Here is a 24,893-nt window from a genome sequence, read left to right on the forward strand (position 1 = left end):
GGTGCTTATCTATTTCTTCTTTTTGTAGTTACTGGGGGGGGGGGGGGGGGTTGGTTTTGGGGGTCATTGTGTTTTTCTTTTTGTTGTTGTTGATACTGTTTTCTTGTTGTTATTTTCTGTTTTTGATATGTTTTTGAAAATCTCAATAAAAATTATTTAAAAAAAGGATTATATTCATTAGAGCTTAGAAGAGTGAGAGGGGATCTCATGGAGACTTCCAAAATTCTAACAGGATCAGACCGGGTAGCTTCAGAAAGAATGTTGTCGATGATGGGGCAGTCCAGAATTAGGGCTTATAGTTTGACGATAAGGGGTAAACCTTTTACAACTGAGGTGAGGAGAAATTTCTTCACCCAGAGAGTGGAATCTGTGGAATTCACTACCACAGTAAGTAGTTGAGGCCAAAACTTTATGTAATTTCAACAATGCATTAGATTTAGCTCTTGAGGCTGAAGGGATCAAGGGATATGAGGGGAAGACAGGATCAGGTATTGAACTTGATGATCAGCCATGATCATCATGAATGGCGGAGCAAGCTTGAAGGGCCGAATGGCCTCCTCCTGCTTCTATTTTCTATGTTTCTGTATATTGGGCCTTGGGTCTGTTAATCTGCTGACTAATGGGAAGGCTAATCTAATGGATGTTATTGGAGTCAGAAAGCTGCAAAAGGCAGCACCCTACCTCCCAACCCTTGTGTATGAAAGATAACATATGGAATTCTGCGGAATCTTTAATGTTCACAGGATCTTGGGAAGCATCTGAGTTTTATGGTCTTCAACATTATTTATCAGAAATGGCCAAACCTATATAAAATATTTTAAGTGCTGGCTGGAATTACACAAATAATTATACTCTTTTGTTCTCATCTGCAGCACACATTACAAAGAATTGTCTCGATAACCTATTAATATAAATTTGCAGGACATTCTTTTCAAAAATGTTTAGAAAGAATATTATGCACAAATCACACATTGAAAAATGAACTGTGCTCCAATCCGGTTAGTGAGTATGTGTATGGGCTGTTCCTTGGATGAACGGATGGCCTTTTTCTTAATACATATTGATGCTTTACATTATTTCACTAATAGTAGGCCTTGCATTTTTATTGTTTTTCTTTTCTCTCTCTTTGCATATCAGTATAGTCTAATTTGAAATTATACGGGTGGGAGGAGGGCTGAGGGGGCTGGATTGGACCAGGATGGGGGTGGTTCCAAGTCAGGTTAGTGTGTGGCTTGGAGGGGAACTTTCAGGTGGTGATGTTCGCATGCATCTGCTACCTTTGTCCTTCTGTGATAGAAGTTGTAGATTTGGAAGGTGATATCAAAGGACCCTTGGTGAGCTGCTGCATCTTGTATATGGTACATGCTGTTGCCACTGTGCAACGGTGGTGGAGGAGTGGAAGTTGAAGGTGGTAGATAGGGTGCCAATCAATTGGGCTCTTTGTCCTGATGGTATAAAGCTGCTTAAGTGTTGTTGGAGCTGCACTCATCCAGGGACAAGCTTTAAGGAGTCAAAAAGTGAGCGACTTGCCACAGAATTCTCAGTCTTCGAGCTGCTCTTGTAGTCACAGTAATTATATGGTTGCTCCATGTTCAGTTTCCCATCAATGGCCAGCCCCAGAATGCTGATAGTGGAGGATTCAATGATGGTAATGCCACTGAATGTCAAGGGTTATGGTTGGTTCTCTCTGTTGAAGATGGTTATTGTCTAGCACTTGTGTGATGCAAATGTTGCTTCTCACTTATCAACCCAAGAATGAATGCTGTCCAAGCCTTGCTGCATTGTGCTATCATCAGTGAATATCCAGATTTCTGACCTTATGATGGACGGAAGGTCATTGATGAAGCAGCTGAAGATTGTTGGGCCCTAGGATATTACCCTGAAAATCTCCTGCAGCGATGTCCTGGAACTGGGATGATTGACCTCCAACAACTGCAATCACCTTCCTTTCTGCTAGGTATGATTCTAACTTGTGGAGAGTTTTCCTTCTACTCATTAACTTGCTTGGGCTCCTTAATGCCACACATGTTCAAATGCTGCCTTGATGTCAAGGGCAGTCATTCTAACCACATGTCTGGAGTTCAGCTCTTTTTACATGTTTGAACTAAGGTTGTAATGAGGTCAGGAGCTGAGTGGCCCTGGCGGAACCTGAACTGGGCATCTGCGAGCAGGTTATTGTTGAGTATGTGCCACTTGATAGCAGTATTAACGACCTTGTCCACTACTTTTCTGATGGTCGAGAGTAGACTAGTGGGACATCATTGGCCATGTTGGACTCGTCCTGTTTTTGTGGCCAAGACATAACTGGGCAATTTTGCACATTGCAGGTTAGATGCCAGTGTTGTAGTTGTACCGGAACAGCTTGGCTAAAGGTGTAGCTTATTCTGGAGCATAGGTCTCCAGAACTACTGCTGTAATGTTGTCAATGCCTTAAACCTTTGCAGTGGGAACATAACTCATGCAATGGATTTGACAAATTAGGACCTATTGTAGCCTTGGCTCTATGATTGTATTCTGGATTGAGAACTGTGAAATATGTTGTCTATTACATAAACAATGAGGGTGTACTAATATAAAAAGCCGCAGGAGTAGGCTGTATGCCTTTAAAACTGCTTCTCCATTCAATTAGATCAGGGCTGTACTTGTAAATCTGCTCCACTTTCCTGTTCTATTTCATTTCCTGTGAGTTCCGAGAAATTTGTCTTGAATCTGCTCTTTGGCTGAGCAACCACAAACGTCTAGGGTAGAGAATACCGAAGATTCACTTCTCTTTTGATTGAAGAGCTTTCTCCTAATCAAATCTTTAAGTTTCCACCTGAGATTCTGATCTCTCATTTTGGATTCTTCAACCAGGGGAAACAATCTCTTAGCATCAGCCCTGTCAAGTGGCTCATCGTCATCTTCTCAAGAGCAGTTAGTGATGACAACAAATTCTGACCTTACGATTGACATTCCCACGAGCAAATTTTTAAAAAGCCATCTAAGAATCTTCCATGTGTCAATGAGATCATCTCATTCTGCTAGTCTGAAGAAAAATAGGGCGCAGTGGTTAGCACTGCTGCCTCACGGCGCCGAGGACCTGGGTTCGATCCTAACCCTGGGTCACTGTCGGTGTGGAGTTTGAACATTCTCCTCGTGTCTGCATGGGTCTCACCCCTACAACCCAAAGATGTGCAGGGTAGGTAGATTCGCCATGCTAAATTGCCCCTTAATTGGAAATAAAAAAGAATTGAGTACTTTAAATTTATTGAAAAAAATTCTGGAGAAAAATGCTGAAAGGAGGGAGAATGTACACAGTCGCTCCTCATATGACAGTTTTCCCATCCAAGACATCAATCAGTTGTTGTATCTCCAAGGTAAGCACATATTTCCTTCAGTATGAAGATCGTGACTATGGACGGTGCTGCAGTTTCATTTCACTTAAGTCCTGTGAAATCATTGCAAGACTTTCTTTGTTTCTTCATTCAATTCAGGTTGATCGTAAACTGCCCGAGAATAGGTGAGCCATTTTCGTGAACTGCTGCAGTTAACCTGGTCTAGGTGCACTTACAGTGCTGTTAGGAACAGAGTTCCAGGAATTTGAACCAGCATCAGTGAAGGAACAACAGTATAGTTCCCAGTCAAGCTGGCGTTATTCAGGTTCTGGATGTTGAACCTCCTGTTAGTTCTATAATTGTCCACCACCAGTCAATACTGGACCACAGAGCTTTTATTTGATCCATTATTTGTGGGATGGCTCGCTCTGCCCACAGCATACTGCTTGGCTATCCACCATGCTTGTAGTCCTATGTTGTGTCGTAATAATGAAGAGAAAACATTGAATTACATCTGGAATAAGACCTGTGAGTTTTTAAAAGTTGAAAGTATGAGCCAAAGGTGGCTGAGGATGTAAAGTCAGTCGCTGGCTGAATTGCTGGTGGATGATATTCTGAGAGGCAATAAAACACTAGCCTGTTTCCAGACAAAGTTACTTCTAAAGCACACAGAAACTAATTGACATCTCCGGTGGAGACAATGGAAGATGAGTATCATCTTCAACAAGGAATTCCTGTGGATAATGACCAGACAGATTTATGATTCCGCCTTCCAGGAATATACAAAAGCTAGGATAAAAGCCAGCTGAGAATCTGCTCATGTGTGTATGTGTGCATGAGTGCTGGGGTGTCAGAATGTATATGACAGAAGCAAAAAAACAGCCAGCAGCAGCACCCCTGCAAGCTGTCTTTCACAGATATATCCCTATCTTTTTCTCTGATTGCTGAAGTAAGCCAAGTCAGAAAAGACCACAGCTGAAACGAAAAGGAGGAAGTGTCCCCACCAAATAGCAGACCACTGGAATCTCAAAACCTACTATTCGCCTGCTGACATCAGTACATTGGAATCTTGTTTCACAACAGTCCCAACGCTCAGTCATCTACTCATGAGACAAAGATTGTTTTGGATACCGTTTGCTGAGTTTACTTACTTTGGACTCAATTCTCACTTCTAATCTGTATGAATGTATATGCATGTGTTTTTAATTTTCTTGCCTTTTATAGTTAATAAACTAACTCTATCTTTAACTCAGGAAAGCCTGGTTAAATTAACTCCTTTTAAAACATAAATATTGGGACTGGGAAAAGGGACTCATGAAAGAAGGGATCCTTTTTTTAGATTAATTTTGTTGCGACCGGCAGAGGTGGTTGAATAAATAAAGGGAGCAGTTCATCCCTCCCATTGGAAGTATAACAGTTTTGGGGTTTCCCAGCTGGACAGTAAAAGTTAGAGGGAAATCACCCACCTTAATAAATCTGGGGACCTCACCATGAACCTCATAACAGTTGTAGCTTCACCAGGTTGCAACCTCATTTATGTTGGCCTCGTACTGCTCCTGGCATGCTTACCCGCAGTTCACACTGGCATACCCTCCCATAGTTCAGACTGACATGCCCTCCCACAGTTCACACTGACTTGCCCTCCCACAGTAGATATTGATATGATCTCCCACAGTAGACATTGACATGCTCTCCCACGGTAGACATTGGCATTCTCCCCCACAGTAGACATTGGCATGCCCTCCCACAGTAGACATTGGCATGCCCTCCCACATTAGACATTGGCATGCCCTCCCACAGGAGACATTGGCATTCTCCCCCACAGTAGACATTGGCATGCCCTCCCACAGTAGACATTGGCATGCCCTCCCACAGTAGACATTGGCATGCCCTCCCACAGTAGACATTGGCATTCTCCCCCACAGTAGACATTGGCATGCTCTCCCACAGTAGACATTGACATGCTCTCCCACAGTAGACATTGACAATCCCTCCAACAGTTCACACTGACATTCCCTCCCACAGTAGACATTGACATGCTCTTCCACTGTAGACATTGGCATGCCCTCCAACAGTAGACATTGACATGCCCTCCCACAGCAGACTTTGATATGCCCTGCCACAGTAGACATTGGCATGCCCTCCCACAATAGACATTGATAAGTCCTCCCACAGTAGACATTGGCATGCGCTCCCACATGAAACATTGGCATTCTCTCCAACAGTAGACATTAGTATGCCCTGCCACATTAGACATTGGCATGCCTTCCCAAAGTTCACACTGCCATGCCCTCCCACAGTAGACACTGGCATGCCCTCCCACAGTTCACACTGGCATGTCCTCTCGCAGTAAACGTTGGCATGCTCTCCCACAGTAGACACTGGCATGCCCTCCCGCAGTTCACACCCCTCGCTGTAGACATTGGCATGCCCTCCCACAGTAGACATTGACATGCCCTCCCACAGTTCACACTGACATTCCCTCCCACAGTAGATATTGACATGCTCTCCCACAGTAGACGTCGGCATGCTCTCCCACAGTAGACACTGGCATGCCCTCCCGCAGTTCACACCCCTCGCTGTAGACATTGGCATGCTCTCCCACAGTAGACACTGGCATGCCCTCCCGCAGTTCACACTGGCATGTCCTCTCGCAGTAAACGTTGGCATGCTCTCCCACAGTAGACGTCGGCATGCTCTCCCACAGTAGACACTGGCATGCCCTCCCGCAGTTCACACCCCTCGCTGTAGACATTGGCATGCCCTCCCACAGTAGACATTGACATGCCCTCCCACAGTTCACACTGACATTCCCTCCCACAGTAGATATTGACATGCCCTCCCACAGTAGACATTGGCACCTTCTCCCACAGTAGACATTGACATGCCCTCCCACAGTAGACATTGACATGTCCTCCCACAGTAGACACTGACATGTTCTCCCACAGTAGGCACTGACATGCCCTTCCACAGTAGACATTGACATGCCCTCCCACAGTAGACATTGGCATGCCTTCGCACAGTAGACACTGACAATCCCTCCCACAGTAGACATTGACGTGCTCTCCCACAATAGACATTGATATGCCATCCCACGGTAGACATTAACATGCTCTCCGCAAGTAGACATTTGCATGCCCCCCCGCAGTTCACACTGGCATATTCTCCCACAGTAGACAATGGCATGGCCTACCATTGTTCATACTGACTTGCTGTCCCATGGTTCACATTTATTCAGAGTTGGTTCTTTGGCTCTATAGTAATGTTAGAGTGAAGTTTATTCCAGGCCATGAAGTTTCAGATTGTGGTTAAATATAATGCTACTGCTGACGATGGCCCGCAGTGCCTCCATTTTGTTTTTTGCTGCTAGATCTGATCTGAATCTATCAGACAGTAGTATGGTGGTAGCACCACTAAACAAGGTGTATGAAGACCGGACTTCATCTCGACAAAGACTGTGCAGTGGTTACTTTGGCCAGTACTGGAATGGACAGTCAATTGATGAGGATGAGATTAAATCAAGTTCTCTCCCTTGTATTGGTTCATTCAACATGTGTGGAGAGCCCAGTCTGGCAGATACATTCTTCTGGCTTGAAGCAGCTCGGTTAGAGGTGATTTTACCAAGCCACTCTTAGGAATGGACATTGAAGTACCCCACCCAGAGTACATCAGTTGAGGGAGGGTGGTAGGTGGTAATGAGCAGGAGGTTTTCTTGTAACTTCTTCAAGGTGTGGAGTCAATGTCCTCCTACTGTCACCTCTGGTGGGTCTGTCCTCCATTGGACTAACTTTTTATTTAATTAATTATTTTATTTAATTAATTGAAGTTAAATTATCCTAATTTCAATAGTGGGATTGTAACTGATGTCGCTGGAGCAATGGTCCAGGTATTTGGATTACTAGCCCAGTAACACCATTGTTATGCCACCTTTCTCTTTAACATTCCATTTTGTTATTCTCCTTTTAAAAAGTGATGAAATCGCAGGTAAGTTAGCAAGATCTACGCGTGAATAGAATAATTCTATGTTTGTTGTACATGCATTATACGTAACGTTACCTTTTGAAACATTTTGTTCAGTCATATGTCTTTACAATTTGTTTCTTCTCCAACCATTAACTCCAGCACACCAGTTAGATTCTGTCTGTCAGTTTTCTTCTCTTTTTTTCGTATTGTCTATATTCTATGTTTTCTCCTCAATTACATTTTCCCCATTGACCTCTGATGAAAAAAATCCACTAAATTACAAAATCAATTCAGTAGTACCTCACCTTCCCCATTGTAAATTCTCCTTTAAAAAAACATTATTACAACTTCCAATGTGGTTGGATATATATATTTGTGGAACCCACCTCTTCACTCGCCTGATGAAGGGGCTGCGCTGCACAAGCTAGTGACTCCAAATAAACCTGTTGGACTTTAACCTGGTGTTGTAAGACCTCTTACTGTGCCCACCCCAGTCCAACACCGGCATCTCCACATCATGGCTTCCCGCTGGAATATTTTGTCCAATTTGGGAATGCACCATGAGAGAGACAGGATGACGAGCAGTGAAGGATGACCTATATTTGGAAAAAAAAGGCAAATTAGATCCCCGCCAAGATCTTCTGAGCAGCAACAATGGTGAGCCATTTACCATAGTGCTTTGAGATTCACCTGACTTACAACTGCTGAGCATTTCTTCTGGGATCTTCTGGTCCTGGCTGTCGTAGAAACATGCAACGCAGCACCCTCGTGAAACTACATCAGAGAGGAATAGAGCTGAGGCAAGGCAGGACATGCCACCATTGTAAGGCACTCTTTGTCCTCTGGTTACTTTAGTGGTCCAGCATTTGGTTCAATGGATTGGTGAATGGGTTGAATAAATGAGTGGGTAGATGGTTAAAGTGCATAATTGGATCAGAGGGTAGTCAGGTTGTATTGGAGTGGTGTTGGGGGTACTCTAATCAGGAGGATAATCAGGTGGTTGTGGTGGTGGTAGCAGTTGGGTTGGGTGGTAGTCAAGTGGTCAATGGGAGAAGTGGATGGGGTCGGGGCGTAGTAGGCTGGTTGGGGGGTAGATGGAAGATTGGGTCAGATTGGGTGTATCCGGAGATGGACAATTGGGTTGTCTGGGCAATAGTCTGGTTTCGATAGACTGATAACTGGGTGATTAGGGGGCTCTTCAAGTGGCCAAGAGAGTCTGGTTGGGTTGGGGAGTTGTTGGGTCGGGGTAAGCAGGTGTTTGGGAGGGTGGTCAGAGGAAGTTAGCGGGGCTAGTTGCAGAATTGTGGGCAGGTCAAGGGTGATGTGCGGGATTGGTTGTTTAGCTCAGGGTCAGAGACATTAATAGAGGGTCCCCGGGAGTAGGGGAATTGCCCACTGGAAGTTTGGACTTTATTCTTTCATGGGATATAGGCGTCACTGGCAAGACCAACCTTTTGTTGCCCATCACTAATTACCCTTGAACTGAGTAGCCATTTCAGAGGGCAATTACGAGTCAACCACAGATCAGCTAAGGATGGCAGATTTCCTTCTCTAAAGAACATTAGTGAACCAGATTGTTTTTACAACAATTGACAATGGTTTCAGGGTCATCATAAAACTTTGAATTTAATAAAAACCTAGAAATAATATTTCACCATCTGCCATGGTGGGATTCGAATCCGTGTAATTTGCAAACATACAAGTGAATATATTAATGATTCTGAAATATTTCTCTTTCTTTCTGCCTGCAACCCATTTCCTGAAATGCTGCCGTCCTCTATAATGGGATATTTTGGTGACTGATTCAGAATGGATGATGCTGAAGCCTGTTTTATCCTTAGCAGTCGATATGAAGTCGACAGGACAGCTGCTGTAAGTTCTATTTATTTGGAATTGAAACGTTTCATACATTTTACAAAAGGGAAGGAGGGATGGATGGATGTGAACTGTCTGAAATCAACACAGACTTTCAGCTGGATCAAATTTGATGGGCTAGATAATCTTTCCTCACCTGCTGTCCTCAGCCTAACCCTCTCGACCCCCTGTAATTTACAAACGTTTTTGACGAGGTCACATTTGCAGACTAGTCAGAAGATCAAAAACATGAGGGGCCCATGGGAAGGTTCTCGGACCAAAGTTGGTTCAGCGGCAGGAAGCAAAGGAAAACAGTTATGTGTATTTTTTTTTTGTGAAAGGAAGGTTGATTCCAGTTGGGTACCACTTTTAATGATTTCAAATTAAATGTAGGGGCATGATTAAGGCCCAAAAATTGGCAAGGTGCATATTAATAAGGAGGGGATCAGTAGAATGTAGGAAGATATCAATGGTCTGGTCAGTTGAGTAGAAAAGTGACAAATTTAATTCAATTCAGAGAAATTGAGGGAGGGCAAACAATGCAAAGGAATAAACAATAAATATTGGATACAGAGAACATAACAGAATGGAGGGTTCATGGACTTCCTCACATCCGTGAAAGACCAGGTCAGATAGATATGGTGATTAAGAAAGCAAACTGGATACTTTCATCTCTTAACTGGGGCACAGAGTCAAGGTGATCAATTCTTATAAAATAAAGAACAGTGGAAGCGGGGGTGGAGTGGTAACCGTGAGAGCAGGGGGTGGTAGCCAATGGCCACAGTGTACGTGCTCAGAGAACGAAATAGAGACAAATGTAAGTCTGCCAGGTTCAATGTTTCATAGGCTCTTCTAGAAAAAGGGAAACAAAATGTCCCTTGAGGGACTCAGGACGAGCGGTGAAAATAAGAGACAGGCCCTTAAAATACGGATGACCCTGTATTCTAGAGTATAAGAGCTTGGAAGTTATGTGAGAACTGGACAAAAACACTCGTTGGACCCTGCCACAGTATTGGTCATCAGTCTTGATTACACTTGAGAAGGCACAGAGAAGACTTACAAGGATGTTTCAAGAATGGAAAAAATTACCTATTACCGGAGAGGTCAATAACAACTTCGGAACAGAGGAGACTGAGTGGGGATTGAATTGAAATGTGTAAAATTATGGGAGACCGAGATAGAATGGACATTGTACAGGAAGAGCTTACTTCCATAAGCAGAGAGGTCGATAATCAGGGGGACATAAACTTAAAATAATTGGTAGATGATATTCTAGGATAGGTTTTAATCACCCAGACGGTGGTGAGGATCTCGAGCTCGCTGGTTATGTGGTGAATGTATTACTGCTACCATTCACCATTGTATTGCATTACATTGTATTGTATTATGTTGATGCCCTTGTGGGCTCTGCCTATGGCTCCGCCCCCTCGGGGGAGGTATATAGATCTGCAGCCTGTAGGTGGCACTCAGTACAAAGAAGTCACAGGCAGGCACAGTTCTAGCTGATTAAAACCACTGTTCATTTCAACTCTTCGTCTCGTGTGAATTGATGGTCGCATCAGGTTAAAAGATGGTTGAGGCAGAAATGCTCAGCTCTTTAACACAAATCTTGGATATGCACTTTGTCATGATATCCACTCATGCACATAATGAGATACAGCCCAATATTACCATACAGTTTACATTTTTTTAAATGATACAACAGTAAATAAGTATTACAATTCAAACTGGTAAAAGTATGCTGCTGTTCAAGGCAGACTGTATTCTGTAAAACAAGAAAAGATGTAGGATTCGACCTAATGGGAGAAGCACTAAGAGTGGTAGTAAGCGAGAATTGCCGGGTCCCCATATATCGGGTCTCCGCATCGGTCACCGTCCTCCATACTGGTGTGGGGACCCCTGATCCCCAAGAGCCAACCCGTCATCTTGGGATGTTCCTCCAAGATGTCAGGGATCTCCGACTGCCCCAGGATATAGCTGTCATGAACGCTCCCTGTGAAGCGTGCATACACGTTCATGATCTTGAGGTGGTGGTCGCACATGAATTGGAGGTTCAGGGAATGGAAGCCCTTCCTGTTGACTGAGGGCACTCCCAGACGCCCAGTGTTTTCAAGGGGACATGCGTGTCATCTATTACCCCCTGGGCCTGGGGCATCCCAGCGATGGCGGAGAATCCTACTTCCCATGAATCTTGATGGGCATGGTCCAGGTCAAAGTTTATATAGTCAGCTGCCCGGCATACAGGGCATCGTTGACTTGTTGGATGCACCTGTGAGCTGTAGGTTTGGAAATACCGCACAAGTCTCTGCTCGAGCCCTAGAATGAACCTAGCGGAAACGTTCAAGGCTGCTTTGACCTAGGCGGCCACCGGGTATGGGTAGCCTACTTCTCCACATGGAGAAAAGTCTGCAAGGACATAGCACAGGTGCCGCTCCGTTTCCTCATTGAGGCGGAGCCTGCTGTGGCACATGCTGTCCGACATCTCCTCAAACGACCAGTGACGCCCGTATACCTTGGGCCATTGCGGCCTGCCCCTCTGGGTCCCTCCCCGGCCTGATGGACGGTCGGGTCCTCAGGGTGTGGGGCAGGCCCCTGCACATGGGGTGCCAACCCGGGCCTCCAACAACGCTGCTGCCGCTACTTTTTCCGGCGTCTGGCCACCTGGCCTGCCACCAGCGAGGGCAGCTGCTGTGGGGGTCCACAATATCATCCATAATGGGATACTTAGAAGGAATTGGAGAAGGTAAGAGACGACAATCAGTTATCGCTTCCACCACCGGACCCTTGGGTTCCCCAAACCTCTCCCACCCTTACGTTTCCTGCCATCTCTTAAGGTGCGGGTTGTGCTGAGTGATCTCGCCCTGCACACGTACCCCCGTCCACTGTAGTGGCCCCTGGGCACCGGATCCCAGACCCCTGCTGGGAAATCTACTTGGACCGGGCTCAGGTGTCCTCCACAATCCACACATCCACCCTCTTGTCACTGAAATATCCCCAGTGCTGAGGCCCAGCTTTTGGGTGTTTGATAGTTGGCTGCTGCCTCTGTGGTGTTGACACTGCAAAGTGTTCAAGCAAAGTGCCCATGACTCTGATTCCATATTGGAAATAACCTTCAGCTGTGCAGCCAGAGGCTGCCATGTCTGAGGGGGATACGGTGACCTTCACCATATTACCACAGACAGGGCTCTGTTCGGTGTTTGGTGGGACAGACAGGCAGCAGCTGAAGTTGCCCGTGTTATGGGTATACACAATCCTGGAGGCATGGTCTGTTGGAGCCCCTCACCCCTAGCCCAGGAGCAAACCCCGCCGATGGCACCTGAACCCCCTCCCCCGGCCTGGCCAGTCCCCCCCGTTCCGCCCTCCCTAGAGCACTGGGCCACCAGCTCCAGTGCCCCCGTGGTAATTGTCTCATCTCAAAGATGGCTACTCGCCTCCTCCGATCCCCACAGAAGCCATCATGCTGGCTTTGCATTTTAAAGTAGGTGGGCTAAAGGACACCTGCATGACCACTCGCTGGGGAGCTGGTCAGATCACGGGAGGCTATTAGATAGGGGGTCCGTCCTGTTAACGATATGGAGATTGGTGATTATTGGTTTCTCGCCATATCTAGGCTGGATTTGGATCCCGCCAACAGGAGTGGGCCAGTTAGATCGGAAACCAATCGGCCCCTGGCACGGCTCCCAATTTCGGCCTCTCCCGTGATCTAACTGGCTTTCACAAGTCCGCTCCAGGTACAACACCGCCATTAGTTTGCACCTGTAGTGTTATGTAAATTGATTGGCAAATGTAAAACATAAATCACTTTTCATGAATTAAGTTTAATGAGTGGGTATTCTACATTCCCCCAGCCCACTGTTTCTCGGTGGTGCACCATTCCCTGGTGGTGGGCTCCTCTCTTACCATCGCTTGTCAATCGTATTTTCCATCAAAGGTACCCCACACCGCTGGGAAACCCACAGACGAGGTTGCGCTGTCTGCGGGAAAAAAGAATCACGATGAATCGAGAATTCGGCCAAAGGTTTTGAGCATTTTTCTCCAACATGTAACTATTTATTTATGTCTTGCACGTCAACCTTCAGTGTGCACCATTTCTCGACTGAGAAAAAAGATGCATCCTGTAAATTCCACAATAGTATTCTGTAACTATCTAAAGGGAATTCCACGAACCAGCCCTGGAAGATGGTCTTTCTGATGTTCCATGCCCCTATTTGAGAATTAGGCCTCACCTACCTTTGCCCTCTCTCTCAATGGCCCAGCTTAAATGGGATCTTGCCATATTGGAATTGAGCATAAATTTAAATTCAGTCAGTGATTCGCAAAATATCAGCAAAATACCTGGAAAACTGGTGTCAAACGGCCACCAATTCCCCGTTTTTCTGGAGGCGAGCAGGGAGGCAGCTGAGAGCTCGCAGCTCTAGCTACTGATATGGCCGTCAGCACTTCTGGTTCCGAGGCCACGCATGCACACAGCGGCGGCCTGCAGTGGCCGTGCCTTGCTCCATGACGGACTCAGCCTGAGGACCCGGATCGCTAAACTAGTGCCCCCTCTTCGGCCGCTTGTGCGCCCTGGACCGCCCGCTCACAGTTTCCCCAGCCCCGAATGAAGCCCCCTCTGCCTGCGGATCAGCACTCCCCTGACTGTGGCGCCTCTGGACTATGTCCGCAGCCGCCACGCGAGTTTCCCAAACGCTGAGACCGTGAGAGTTCCACGCCATCGGGAACTTGGCCGGTCGGGGACAGAGCATCGCCGGGCCTGAGACCGTGGATAATTGGTGCAGCATACTCCTCGAGTACACTGCTTTTCAGGGGACGGAGAATTTAAAAAACGGAACCTCTCCCGATATGGGCATCAAAACGGATTCTCCACCCCGTCGTCGAATGCGATTTTGGCGTCAAGGTGCGGAGAATCCAGCCCCTGAATTTTACGATGTTTTTACCTGAACGCAACATAATTTGGAACACATGGCTTCCAAAGTTCTTTGTTTCTAACCTCGGGTTGTTATATATGGATTATTTTGCCATTATTTTCGAACAGCGGAATTTGTTTTCACATACCCGTAACCAAGATATTATAATTTAAAAGTACTAAACCCTATCAGAAGATATGGAAACATTTAGGTGCGAAATTGGTCCTTGTGGCAGGTTTCTGCAAAACGACAGGGCCGCAAGGACCAAGGATCAAAGTTTGTAGCTGGGGTACAGACACTGCCACATCGACAAATACAGCTTCTTGAGTATTTGTAGGGCTTGCCTGAAACTGGCATTAAGTGCCTTAGATATGCAAATTGAGATCTGAAGTGCATATCACGATCCCTTTCTCGGGACATTATTGAAGCAAGCAGTAGGCCTGTTTGGCTTACCGTTATCTGCTCTACAAATGCGACCTGCAAAGCTTTTTCTATTTGCACATCTAACTTTGAAACCACAAGGGCCAATTGTGTTTCCTACCTGCTACCAACCCTCTACACTACCAGCACCCCCCCCCCCCCCCCCAGCCACCAAACCAGCTTCTAAAATACTATTCCAAACTACTTTCATAACAAATACAATCTGACAACTCGTCCTTTAAACAGATTCAGATTTTTACTGAATTATTACTTGAAAATCACTTTCCAAACTACTTACTTTCATGCTCATAAAAAGCAGTGCATATATTTGATTAAATTAGCATAAATTTGTTTCAATTATCATTGCTGGCCTACTCAATTCTGACTGGAATGAAGTATCTTGGATAGTTACTATCTTTGGTTATGTTTCTGATTATTGAACTTCCTTTTGAAACAAATGAATTACTGCACCTGGCAAAGGAAAATATATTTTTTCTGAAGCTTAGAGTAAAAGTATAGTGAGAAAATATCTTATTACCTTTTCAAATGGTTTAAGTTTTGTAATTTATGATGCCTTTGCTTACAGTAACTGGAAACATAAACTATTCATCTATCATAATTTTGCTTGATTATTTGAATAGTTATCCAGCTGGGAAACGGCAACTAATGGAGCATTAAGAGATTAAAATGTTGTAAAATGGCCTCAGTTATACTAATTATATTTGCTAATGCTTTACTTTTTTAAATCTCAAAATGATAATGTATCCATAGAGATCTGTTCCCTGTGGGTCTTCCGAAAGGGTAGCGCGATCTATTCAAGGCTGAGAATTTCCGTTATTGTATTGTGTAGAAATTACTTCCTGCTGAAATGTTCAATTTGCACTGAAATAATCTGTGGGGCTCATTAGCTTATGCTGGAATGTAAAAGCCAGTGCAACTGTGGTGCCACTAATTTGAGTTAATAGTGAGTGAGCTGCTGTCAAGGCACCCTACTCATAGAATCTCTTGCCTCTGCATTTTCTTTTGCAATAACATGCAGAACACGGGTTGCCTATTGGGAAGGCCTTTCAAACTGTTTAGTTGTTATGAACACTTAAGAGGTGAAGTAAGATTTTGAAAAATGTCAGGTGCAATGGGACTGCACTTTGCTTAGGTATAGCACAGGTGTCTTTCAGAAAACCTCAAAAGTAGAAGCTCTGATCAATGATATCAGATAACTTCTGGCCTCACTGCAACTAAATTTGTGGGTGCAAATCTTTGTCAGTGCCTTAGCTGTGTAACTGTGATCCTACATGAGCTGGATTTTCCTGTGCTGGATGGGGCTATGTCAATGAATATTTTGGCGGTCAGATGTAGGAAACATTACAATCAAGTGAGGAAATTCTTGCACAATGGTGTTTAACCATGAAAACTGGAAGACATCAGTTACAGGCAATTTCTTTCCACACAAAAAATGACACAATAGCACTGGAACACCTTGGCTATGCCATCAAGTTCCAGGAAATTACATTGCAACATTTTTTGTTTTATATTGCCAGCAAATTTGGTGAATTAAAATGTCTCACTGATGACACTTAATGAGAGTCTCATTTTGACTTACATTAATTATCAGAACCTGCTCAGGTTTAACATATGCATCTTTATTTCCTGATGGAAAGCTAAACATTGTTTACAATTTTTCAACAATTCCCACATTATGTCATGCACATTCATGAAGAGGGCAGCATTTCCAAATCCTGTGTTCGGGATAATTTCCAGTTGATTTTATTCATGACATGTGCATTGGGTAATATTCTGTCTCTCAATCAATAATTATTTCCTATTTACTTCAGTTTCATGAAATCTCATTTCAGTCAATGGTTTGCTGTCTGAGCCGTAACTTAGTAACTTGAGTAAAAAGCTATTGACAATTTATTCTTAGTCATTCACCACAGTCAGATTCTGTTGCACAAATAAACGGATCTTAAGAGTTCATTATAACAGGAAACATTGCAGATATTCAGGCCCAGTTTGTTGCAATTCAATCTGAAATAAAATTGAAACCTTCTGCATATTTAAATCTCCGAGTGCTCTTTAGAGAATGCCATCAACTTCCATCTGCTTCCTTTGGTCTTAACCATCTCATAAAAGACAGATTCTACCCCATGCATTGGGAATGCATCATCCCCAAAATGCGCTTCCTCAACTGCAGTTCTAACATAATTTGATAAACCACTAAGAGCAAAATAAGCGAACACGGTGCAACAATAGTTAATTCATCCGTATTCTGTCCAAATGCAGGCTTTTGGCTCATTGTCTGCTGATGCTTCACCTTGAGGTGTTTTCCTTGACAGTTCTTTGTCAGTGGTGCTTTGCTATTGCTTTTCAATCCCAGGAAGGGTAAGGATACAGGTCCCAATTCTACCTCAGGCAGAATGGGAATCAAAGTCACACTCGTTGGTGTTAATCTGAGCCACATGCTAACCATATAGCCACCTGAGCTAACTATCGCCAGCAAATGGATCACATTGCGGTTCCCAAAAGTTCAAAATATTCACACTTTAAACTCAAATGCTAGAGCTTCAGTAAGAGTACTTCTTGCAGCTCTAATTCTTGTTGGTGATTAGTATGCTTGTGAAAAGCATTAGACCATGCTTGTGAAAAGAAAATCGGCAAATTCCCCGAGGATCATAAGCTGCTCTTCCCTTTTGAGGGGGAAATGAAATGAAAATTGCTTATTGTCAGAAGTAGGCTTCAAATGACGCTATTGGTAGCGAATTAACCTGAGGGTCACCACACATCAGGTGAGGGGTGAGGTTGAGAAGGTGGGGCATTCATGAATAACCAGTACGGCAATTGAATCCATGCTGTTGCCGTCGCTCCGCATCACAAGCCAGCCGTCCAGCCAACTGAGCTAACCGACCCCTGCCAGTGCAGTAGTGAGTGATGTGGCATTCTGGATGTATATGTATACATGCACATAACATTAAAACGTCTAATCTTTTGAATGATGCAATATAACATCCCTCTTATGTAAAAAAAAAACCCCACAATGCCTCTATATCAATCCAATTATTCTAGTCATACTTTTTTGTAAGTTGGGTGTGATTCAGCGGACTCAAGTAGTTAAAGTCCGGTCTTGGTGCGTTTGGTGGGGGGTTTTGTGACGGACACATTGCCGAGATCGCAGCCCGTATTCAATGGTACTTAGTACCAAAGATGAGCCCCTATGAGATTCTGGGCATTACTGGCTCACTCGCCATCTGATTCACCCGACGCGCACCTCATCAGCATGCCACTAACAAGGGGGAGCTACTTTTGCTTTGGGGATGGTGACCTCACAAGGCTTCTCAATGCTGTGGATGAGAGGTGGGGTACCCTCTTCCCCCCCGAGGGGGTCAGTGGGCCAGCAGCAGGGTCAGCAATGGGAGACAGTTGCAGCGGCGGTCAGTGCAGCAGTATGCCAAGGAGGACCGCCATCCAGTGTCAAAAGAAGACCAACGACTTCCAAAAGCTGCAAGGCTAATTTACCACCTATCTCCTGGCAATAGTCCCAAACACCCCCTCTTCACCCCCCCCCCCCAACCCCCCCCAATCAACTGGCTGACACTTTGCACCAACTCACATTCGACCCTTGTGCTTGTTCCTCAGAACCCACTGGCACCCACCAGCACATCTCCTTCATGTCCAGGTGCATTGCCCACACGTACCGGGTAGCGTGATGGCACAGTGGTTAGCACTTCTACCTCGCAGCGCCATGACCGGGGTTCAATTCTAACCTTGGGTCACTGTCTGCGTGGAGTTTGCACATTCTCCCCATGTCTGTGTGGGTTTCCTCCGGTGCTCTGGTTTCCTCCCACAGCCCCAAGATGTGCAGGTTAGATGGATTAGCTATGCTAAATCCGCCCTTAGTGTCCAAAAGGTTAGGTGTGGTTGCGAGGAATAGGGTGGGCGCGTAAGCGTAGTTAGGATCAGAGGGTCTGTGCAGACATAATGGGCTGAATGGCCTCCTTCTGCACTGTAAGGATTCTATGATTCTATGATACCACCTGCTATAGACACCACTGACCCATCAACGGTGCAACTCAAAATGCCCTCTCATTGTCCCTGCAGGAGAAGAAAGCCCATAATAAATGGGAAAGGGCCAAGCAGGGTGAGGAATCCCAGAGATACGAGTCTTCACGCCCTCTGAGGAATGAGCCCAGGAAATCACAGAGTTGCCCGAGGAGAGAGCAGTTACCGACAACGAGGTTGGCCTGTGCGGGAAAGGTGAGGATCCACTGCCCCTTCACCCAGATGACCTGTCTCATGTGAGTTGATCATGTCTGACAAAATTATCCTAACTGGATTATCGAACAGACGCTGGAATGTGGTGACTAGGGTTTTTTCCAGTAACTTAATTGCAGTGTTAATGTAAGTCTATTTCTGACACTAATAAAGATTATTATGAAAGATTATTAGTATGAGACAAGGTTCTCCCAGAGCTGATGCAGATGATAGGACACAGCCATGAGATTCTGGAATGGGTGTCAGCTTCATTCCAGTGACTGCAAGGCCGATTATAAGAGTCCCAAAGGCTTCAAGCACAGGACATGGTGCTGACAATGCATGGCACTGAGGTCTCCACTGCTAGGGTGGCGGTCATAGTGGAAAATCTAGATCACGACGTCCGAACCTTGAGTGGTGGTGTTCAAAGCATGGCTCAGTCTATGTCGACCATGGCTGAGGACCTCGTCATCATGTCCTAGTTGCTGACGGATGTGTTTCAAGTGCAGGTGGACATCGCCAAGGCACTGCAGACCATGCCCGAGTCACTGGGGAGCACTGCTAAAGACTTTGAAGCTATGGTGCAGAGAATGTGGAGCCTCCAGGACTGGCGGGACCAGATGACCTCTTTAGCTCACTCCAGCTGCCCCGCCATCCCATGGAGTTCCCCAAGGCCCGATGGGCACCATCAAGGAGGAGGAAGCACTGGTGGCCAACCCCTGCCACCAAGGAGACTATGACGGTGTCCATTTCTTCTGAATTCCACCATCCTGTCAGCGGCACACCTCATGGGCAGCGGGCAGAACAGGGTGGCATGGTGATGCCAGTGACACCGGTATAATGGTCTGCTCCCCCTCCTCCTCCTCCAGATCCTCCAGAAGGCATCTGCTCAGGGCATCAAAGGCCACAGTGCATGGAAAGCAACACGCTGCCTCCACCTCTGATGTGCATCCTGGGGACAACCTTGACATAGCAGTAGAACAGGAAAGATCAAAAAGAGTGAGGAGCAAAGAATGGACACAAGGAGTGGGGAGGGAGGGCTTAGTCACTATCTGGAACTGGGGGAATAGAAATCTGTCACAGTAAAATGTTCACTATTAAACATGTGGAGCCTCTGTCACATTAATCTTCACAACATGTGCACACACCCGCCCCCCCGTTACCCTCCGCTCCCCCCACTCCCCGCACCCCCTGGCACAGTGGTCCAAGATCAAAAGCCTCCACAGCAGACCATTTGGATGATGGGTGTGAGCTTGCTTTCAGCAGAGAGACAGGAGTCAGACTTTAGCAGAAACTGAGGAGCACCAGAGCATTCCTCACAGTGAGTTATCATCACTCTTCTGCCTTGTACGATGACCCACTGACAGTGCCAACAGTGAAACATCTTGGACTGATGTTACACAGACCCGTTGAGGGGGGAATCACGGTTGCTGAGGTAGGGATAGTGATGGGGGATGAGGGAAATTGGTGCGGGAGGGAAATGAGGGGGGAAGGAAATGCGGGGTAACTAGGGAGGAGGGGAATGGGGAGGGAGGGGAATGGGGAGAGAGGGAAATAGGATGGGGGCAGTTGAGCTAATGGACACAGCCTTGTCCTAGGAAAATCTGGAGATGATGTGGGTCGAGGGTCTCCCTCGTCCTCCTAGCATGTCAGGCCATTGCCTATCCTCCATCCTGCTCCTCCTTGGGCTCATCCTCAGCCCCTCCTGGACCACCTCATCCTCCTCGTCAGACGAATCCGCATATCCTTCCACCACCTCCTTCTCCTCATCCTCCTCCAGCATTTTGCCCTGCTGCTGTGCGAGATTAGGGAGGGCATAGCAGACCACCACAAAGCGGGAGACCCTCTGGGGGGTGTACTGCAAGGCACTGCCAGAGCGTTCAAGGCATCGGAACTGCATTTTCAGCAGCCCGATGCCCTGCGCCACAACAGCGCGGGTGGCAACGTGGGCCTCATTATAACAGGTCTCTGCCTCTGTCTCAGGCCTCCACGCCTATGTCATCGGCTATGACTCAGCGGGTATCACTTGTGCCCCACAAGCCAACCGGTCATCCCGGAGTGGTCCTTGAAGACAGTGGGAATCTCCAAGTGCCCCAGGATGTATCTGTCATGCACGCTCCCAGGATAATGTGTACACACGTGCATGCTCCTCAAGTGGTAGTCGCACACAATCTGAACGTTCAGGGAGTGGAACTTCTTCCTGTTAATTGAGGACACTCCGTGATGCTCTGGGGCTCGCAGGGTGACATGTGTGACATTGATGGCTCCCTGGACCTGGGGTATCCCTCCGATGCGGCAAACCTGCAGCCGCGGAACCTTGGTGGGCCTGGTCCAGGTCAAAGGTGATATAGTCGGATGCCCGGCCATAGAGAAAATCCATCACCTCGCGAATGCACCTGCGGTTGTAAGATTAGGATATGCCACACAGGTCCCTGTTCGAGCCCTGGATTGATCTATTTGCCTGGACGTTGAGAGCTGCGGTGACCTTCGTGGCCATGAGGACGTGGCACAGGTGTTACACTGTCTTCTTGCTGAGACACAGTCTTCTGCAGCACATGGTATCAGTCAGATCACTGAATGACCAATGATGGCTGTATACCTTTGGCTGTCGCTGGCCTCCCCTTCTGGGACTCTCCTCAGCCTGGTGGGTGGCCGGGTCTTCAGGGTGTGCGGCAGTCCCATGCACGTGAGGTGCCGCCTCCAGCCCGAGTTGTTGCTGTTGCCGTCTACGGCATCTGCCCACCTCATGTGCGATAAGCAAAGCGAGGCAGATCCACGGGATTGACACCAAAACCTAGTTATATCTGGAAAGAAAATGACCGATAATTAATAGGGCTTCCATCCTGGGGCACTCCAATCCCCCAAGCCTCCCCACCCATACCATGACAGTTCGACCTTCGCTGAGTAACATCCAACGAGCCAGTTGTGCTGGCACACATTGCTCTGCACACGCACTCCGGCCACATCAGGAGCCTCTAGACCCCACTCCTCTGCCGGGGACATTAGGGAGGCCATGCTCATCTGCCCTCCGCTCATCCACGCACTTACCCTTTGGCAGCGAGAGTACCCTCAGTGGTGAAGCCCTGCTCATTGGTATTTGATTGTTGGCAGCAGCCTCTATTGTTCGAATGCCCCTCGAGTTACAGGCACACCGTTCAGGCATCAAACTTTGCTGGACATGCAGTGCGCTAATTATCTTCTGAGGCATGGCACGTGTGCTCTCAAGGAGGCACTTGAGAGTTAGGAGCGTGAAATGCTCTCACAGCTAACAAGGCTAATTTACCATTTGAAATAACGTTCAGCTGTGAAACTAGAGGCTTCTCACAGTCAAAGAAGCAGCAGGGCCTGTCTTGGGAGTGTTTGGTAGGACAGATAGGCAGAAGCTGTGGTTGGCCCTGTTATAGGTCTCCACAGTATTTAAAGATGTCTTGAAGGCCTCACAGATGCAAAGCCCCTCAGCCCAAAGATAACCCCCGACCTGAAACGCTTCAGCCCCTTGACCAAGTACAACCCCCTGAAGGATCATCCCCCCCCCCCCCCCCCCCCCCCACTGCCCCACTCCCCCCGAGCCACTGGACTGCAGGCCAGAAAATGAAAATGGGTACTCACTTCCTCTCAGTAGCCATTGCGCCAGGGGTCCCCGTTTTTGAAAAGGAGTACTAAACGACACCCGTGTGAGTACCCGCTGGGGAGTTGGTTAATTCCCGGGATGCCTCTGCATTCGACTTCAGTCTCGTTAATGAATTTGAAATGAATGCAAATGAGGGTTAATGATATTCTTGCCATTCTTGCTATGATCCGGAACTCGCCATTGGGAGCGGGACAGGTGAATCACAATATGGTTCGAGCACGAACCTCGATTTTTCCCTCTCCCACTATTCACTCGGCACGCCAGGATACAGGCCGGATGCAACGCAGTCGCTGAATCACGCCCATTATGCCCAAACTAAAGAAGGTTACCAATCAAGATTTATAATTAAACTGTACACCTTACAAGTTTTTATATAGCTTTTTTTCTTTTCTCAAAACATGTTTCATGGCATCACATATGTGGTACAATGTTGTGCCTTCATCACATGGATTTGGTAGTTATCGCTCTCTGTGATGCGTTGACATACTGTATGAGCGGTGTTGTGTTACACCCGCATTATCTGCCCACGTGTTATATCCAGGCATGTCTCTGAATTCATTAAAATGTAAATGACCTTTTGGGAACATTCCGTTGAAGACACATTCAGAATGCAACAGAACACCAGCGGAGTTGGCACTTAATATTGTTTACATATTTACAGAAACTGAGATACAATTGTTGCCTTAACTTGTCTATAATTGAACTCCCACAAAGATGTGTGGGAATGAAACCACTTTGTTAGGGAGAAAGAAAATACAGCTATTCGACTATAGTGTGCTTCACACTCCCACTCTCGAGAATCCAGACAAAGGTTCTTGGAGTTTGAAATAAGGCCTTTATTATGAGATATATCAAGGGCTCCAGTAGTCCAACTAGGGGCAGACCAGAGAGCTCTGATTCAAGGATCACACGGACAGTTATATAGGCTTGATTGAAAGGAATTAGTATATACCAATCAAAGGTTGATATTTGTTACTGGTTATCTATGTACAATCATGACTATCAATTAAGTTGACTTCATGCATAATATATGAATACTGTTGACCAATTGCAATGTGTGCATGTCTACTTGACTATAATATCCAATCAGTGCAGAGACACGTACATGGTGTCTTACAAATTTTTATATCAGTTATATGTTATATGGGTTGTCATATTGTGACAAACATATGGTGTTTAATGACTTCTCTCAAGGTAAGGATTTTTCAGTAGTAAACAACTCTATGTGATTATTGTCTCTTTTCCATTATCTCCAGACAATTTGGCACTGGAGAAAATGGTTAAAGATCCCACGTTGTTATTGCAGTCATTGAGAACTACTGTCTGGTATCCCTTTCTGAGAACTAATCGCTGGCAGTTTGTGTCCTTGGGGTGTTTCTTTACAGTTAGCAGTTTGTGCTTCACAGACCAAACTGAAGATAGTAACTGGTGAAGATATTCAAAACATATGACTAGATCTTTAAAATGAATTGCAATATAATGAATGAATCTGCCCCATTCACACTCAGACGTGTGATGTCCAACGCATCGCTAAAGCTTGCCACCCCCACATTTATTGTGTATACACCTCCCGATGCCTCAGGAAGGCAGTCAGCATTATCAGAGATCCTTCCCACCTAGGCATTGCCTTCTTCCAGACCCTTCCATCAAGCAGAAGGTACTGAAGTCTCAAGACCTGCACATCCAGACATAGAAACTGCTTCTTCCCCACAGCTACACGACTCCTCAACGACTCCAACCTCAGACTGATCTGTTCCCTGTAAGAACACTATTCACGATCCCTTATGCTGCTCTTGCTCATGTATTTCCTTGTTCCATTCTGTAATCAATTACTGTTTGTCGATGTACCATTTGTCAATGTTCTCTGTTGGCACTCCAATCTCAATTAGCAGCTGCACCCACCCACCTTCCTCCCTTGGATCACAGGCAGGGTACCACCCCACACTAATCATTGGGAAGGCCCCCCCCCCCCCCCCCCCCCCCCCCCCCCCCCCCCCCCCCCCCCCCCCCCCCCCCCCCCCCCCCCCCCCCCCCCCCCCCCCCCCCGGGTTGCTGCTGCTGCCGCCTATTTCCCTACCGTTCCGCCAGGAAGTCCAGGAAAGGCTGCCACCACCTAAAGAACCCTTGTACTGAACCCCTCAGGGCAAATTTCACCTTCTCCAATTTAATGAACCCCACCATATCATTGATCCAGGCCTCCACGCTTGGGGGCCTCGCATCCTTCCACTGAAGAAGAATCCTCCGCCTGGCTACTAGGGACGCAAAGGCCAGGACACTGGCCTCTTTCGCCTCCTGCACTCCCGGCTCCACTGCAACCCCAAAAATTGCGAATCCCCAGCCTGGCTTGACCCTGGATCCCACCACCCTCGACACCGTCCTTGCTACCCCCTTCCAAAACTCCCCCAGCGCTGGGCACGCCCAAAACAGATGGGCGTGGTTCGCTGGGCTCCCCGAGCACCTAGCACACCTGGCTTCGCCCCCGAAAAACCTACTCATCCTCGTCCCAGTCATGTGGGCCCTATGCAGCACATTGAACTGTATGAGACTAAGCCTCGCACA

General features: G+C 46.6%; 1 protein-coding gene and 2 long non-coding RNA genes across 3 annotated transcripts in view; 1 reads left to right on the forward strand and 2 right to left on the reverse strand.

Moving 5' to 3' along the window:
• LOC119964832 overlaps positions 1 to 8,784 on the reverse strand; it is a 54,637-nt gene extending 45,853 nt beyond the window's left edge. The window contains exon 1 of the long non-coding RNA XR_005460377.1: positions 7,664 to 8,784. This is a non-coding gene — a long non-coding RNA (uncharacterized LOC119964832). The remainder of the gene's footprint in view (positions 1 to 7,663) is intronic.
• kcnt2 (potassium channel, subfamily T, member 2) overlaps positions 1 to 24,893 on the forward strand; it is a 1,159,267-nt gene that overhangs the window by 576,034 nt on the left and 558,340 nt on the right. The window contains exons 14-15 of the mRNA XM_038794878.1: positions 9,086 to 9,149; positions 18,551 to 18,706. Coding sequence (XP_038650806.1) covers positions 9,086 to 9,149; positions 18,551 to 18,706 — 220 coding nt within the window. The remainder of the gene's footprint in view (positions 1 to 9,085; positions 9,150 to 18,550; positions 18,707 to 24,893) is intronic.
• Positions 12,930 to 24,893, reverse strand: part of LOC119964831 — a 78,912-nt gene continuing 66,948 nt past the window's right edge. The window contains exon 2 of the long non-coding RNA XR_005460375.1: positions 12,930 to 13,105. This is a non-coding gene — a long non-coding RNA (uncharacterized LOC119964831). The remainder of the gene's footprint in view (positions 13,106 to 24,893) is intronic.

This window comes from Scyliorhinus canicula, chromosome 4 (genome assembly GCF_902713615.1).
Source record: "Scyliorhinus canicula chromosome 4, sScyCan1.1, whole genome shotgun sequence".
NCBI lineage: Eukaryota > Metazoa > Chordata > Chondrichthyes > Carcharhiniformes > Scyliorhinidae > Scyliorhinus > Scyliorhinus canicula.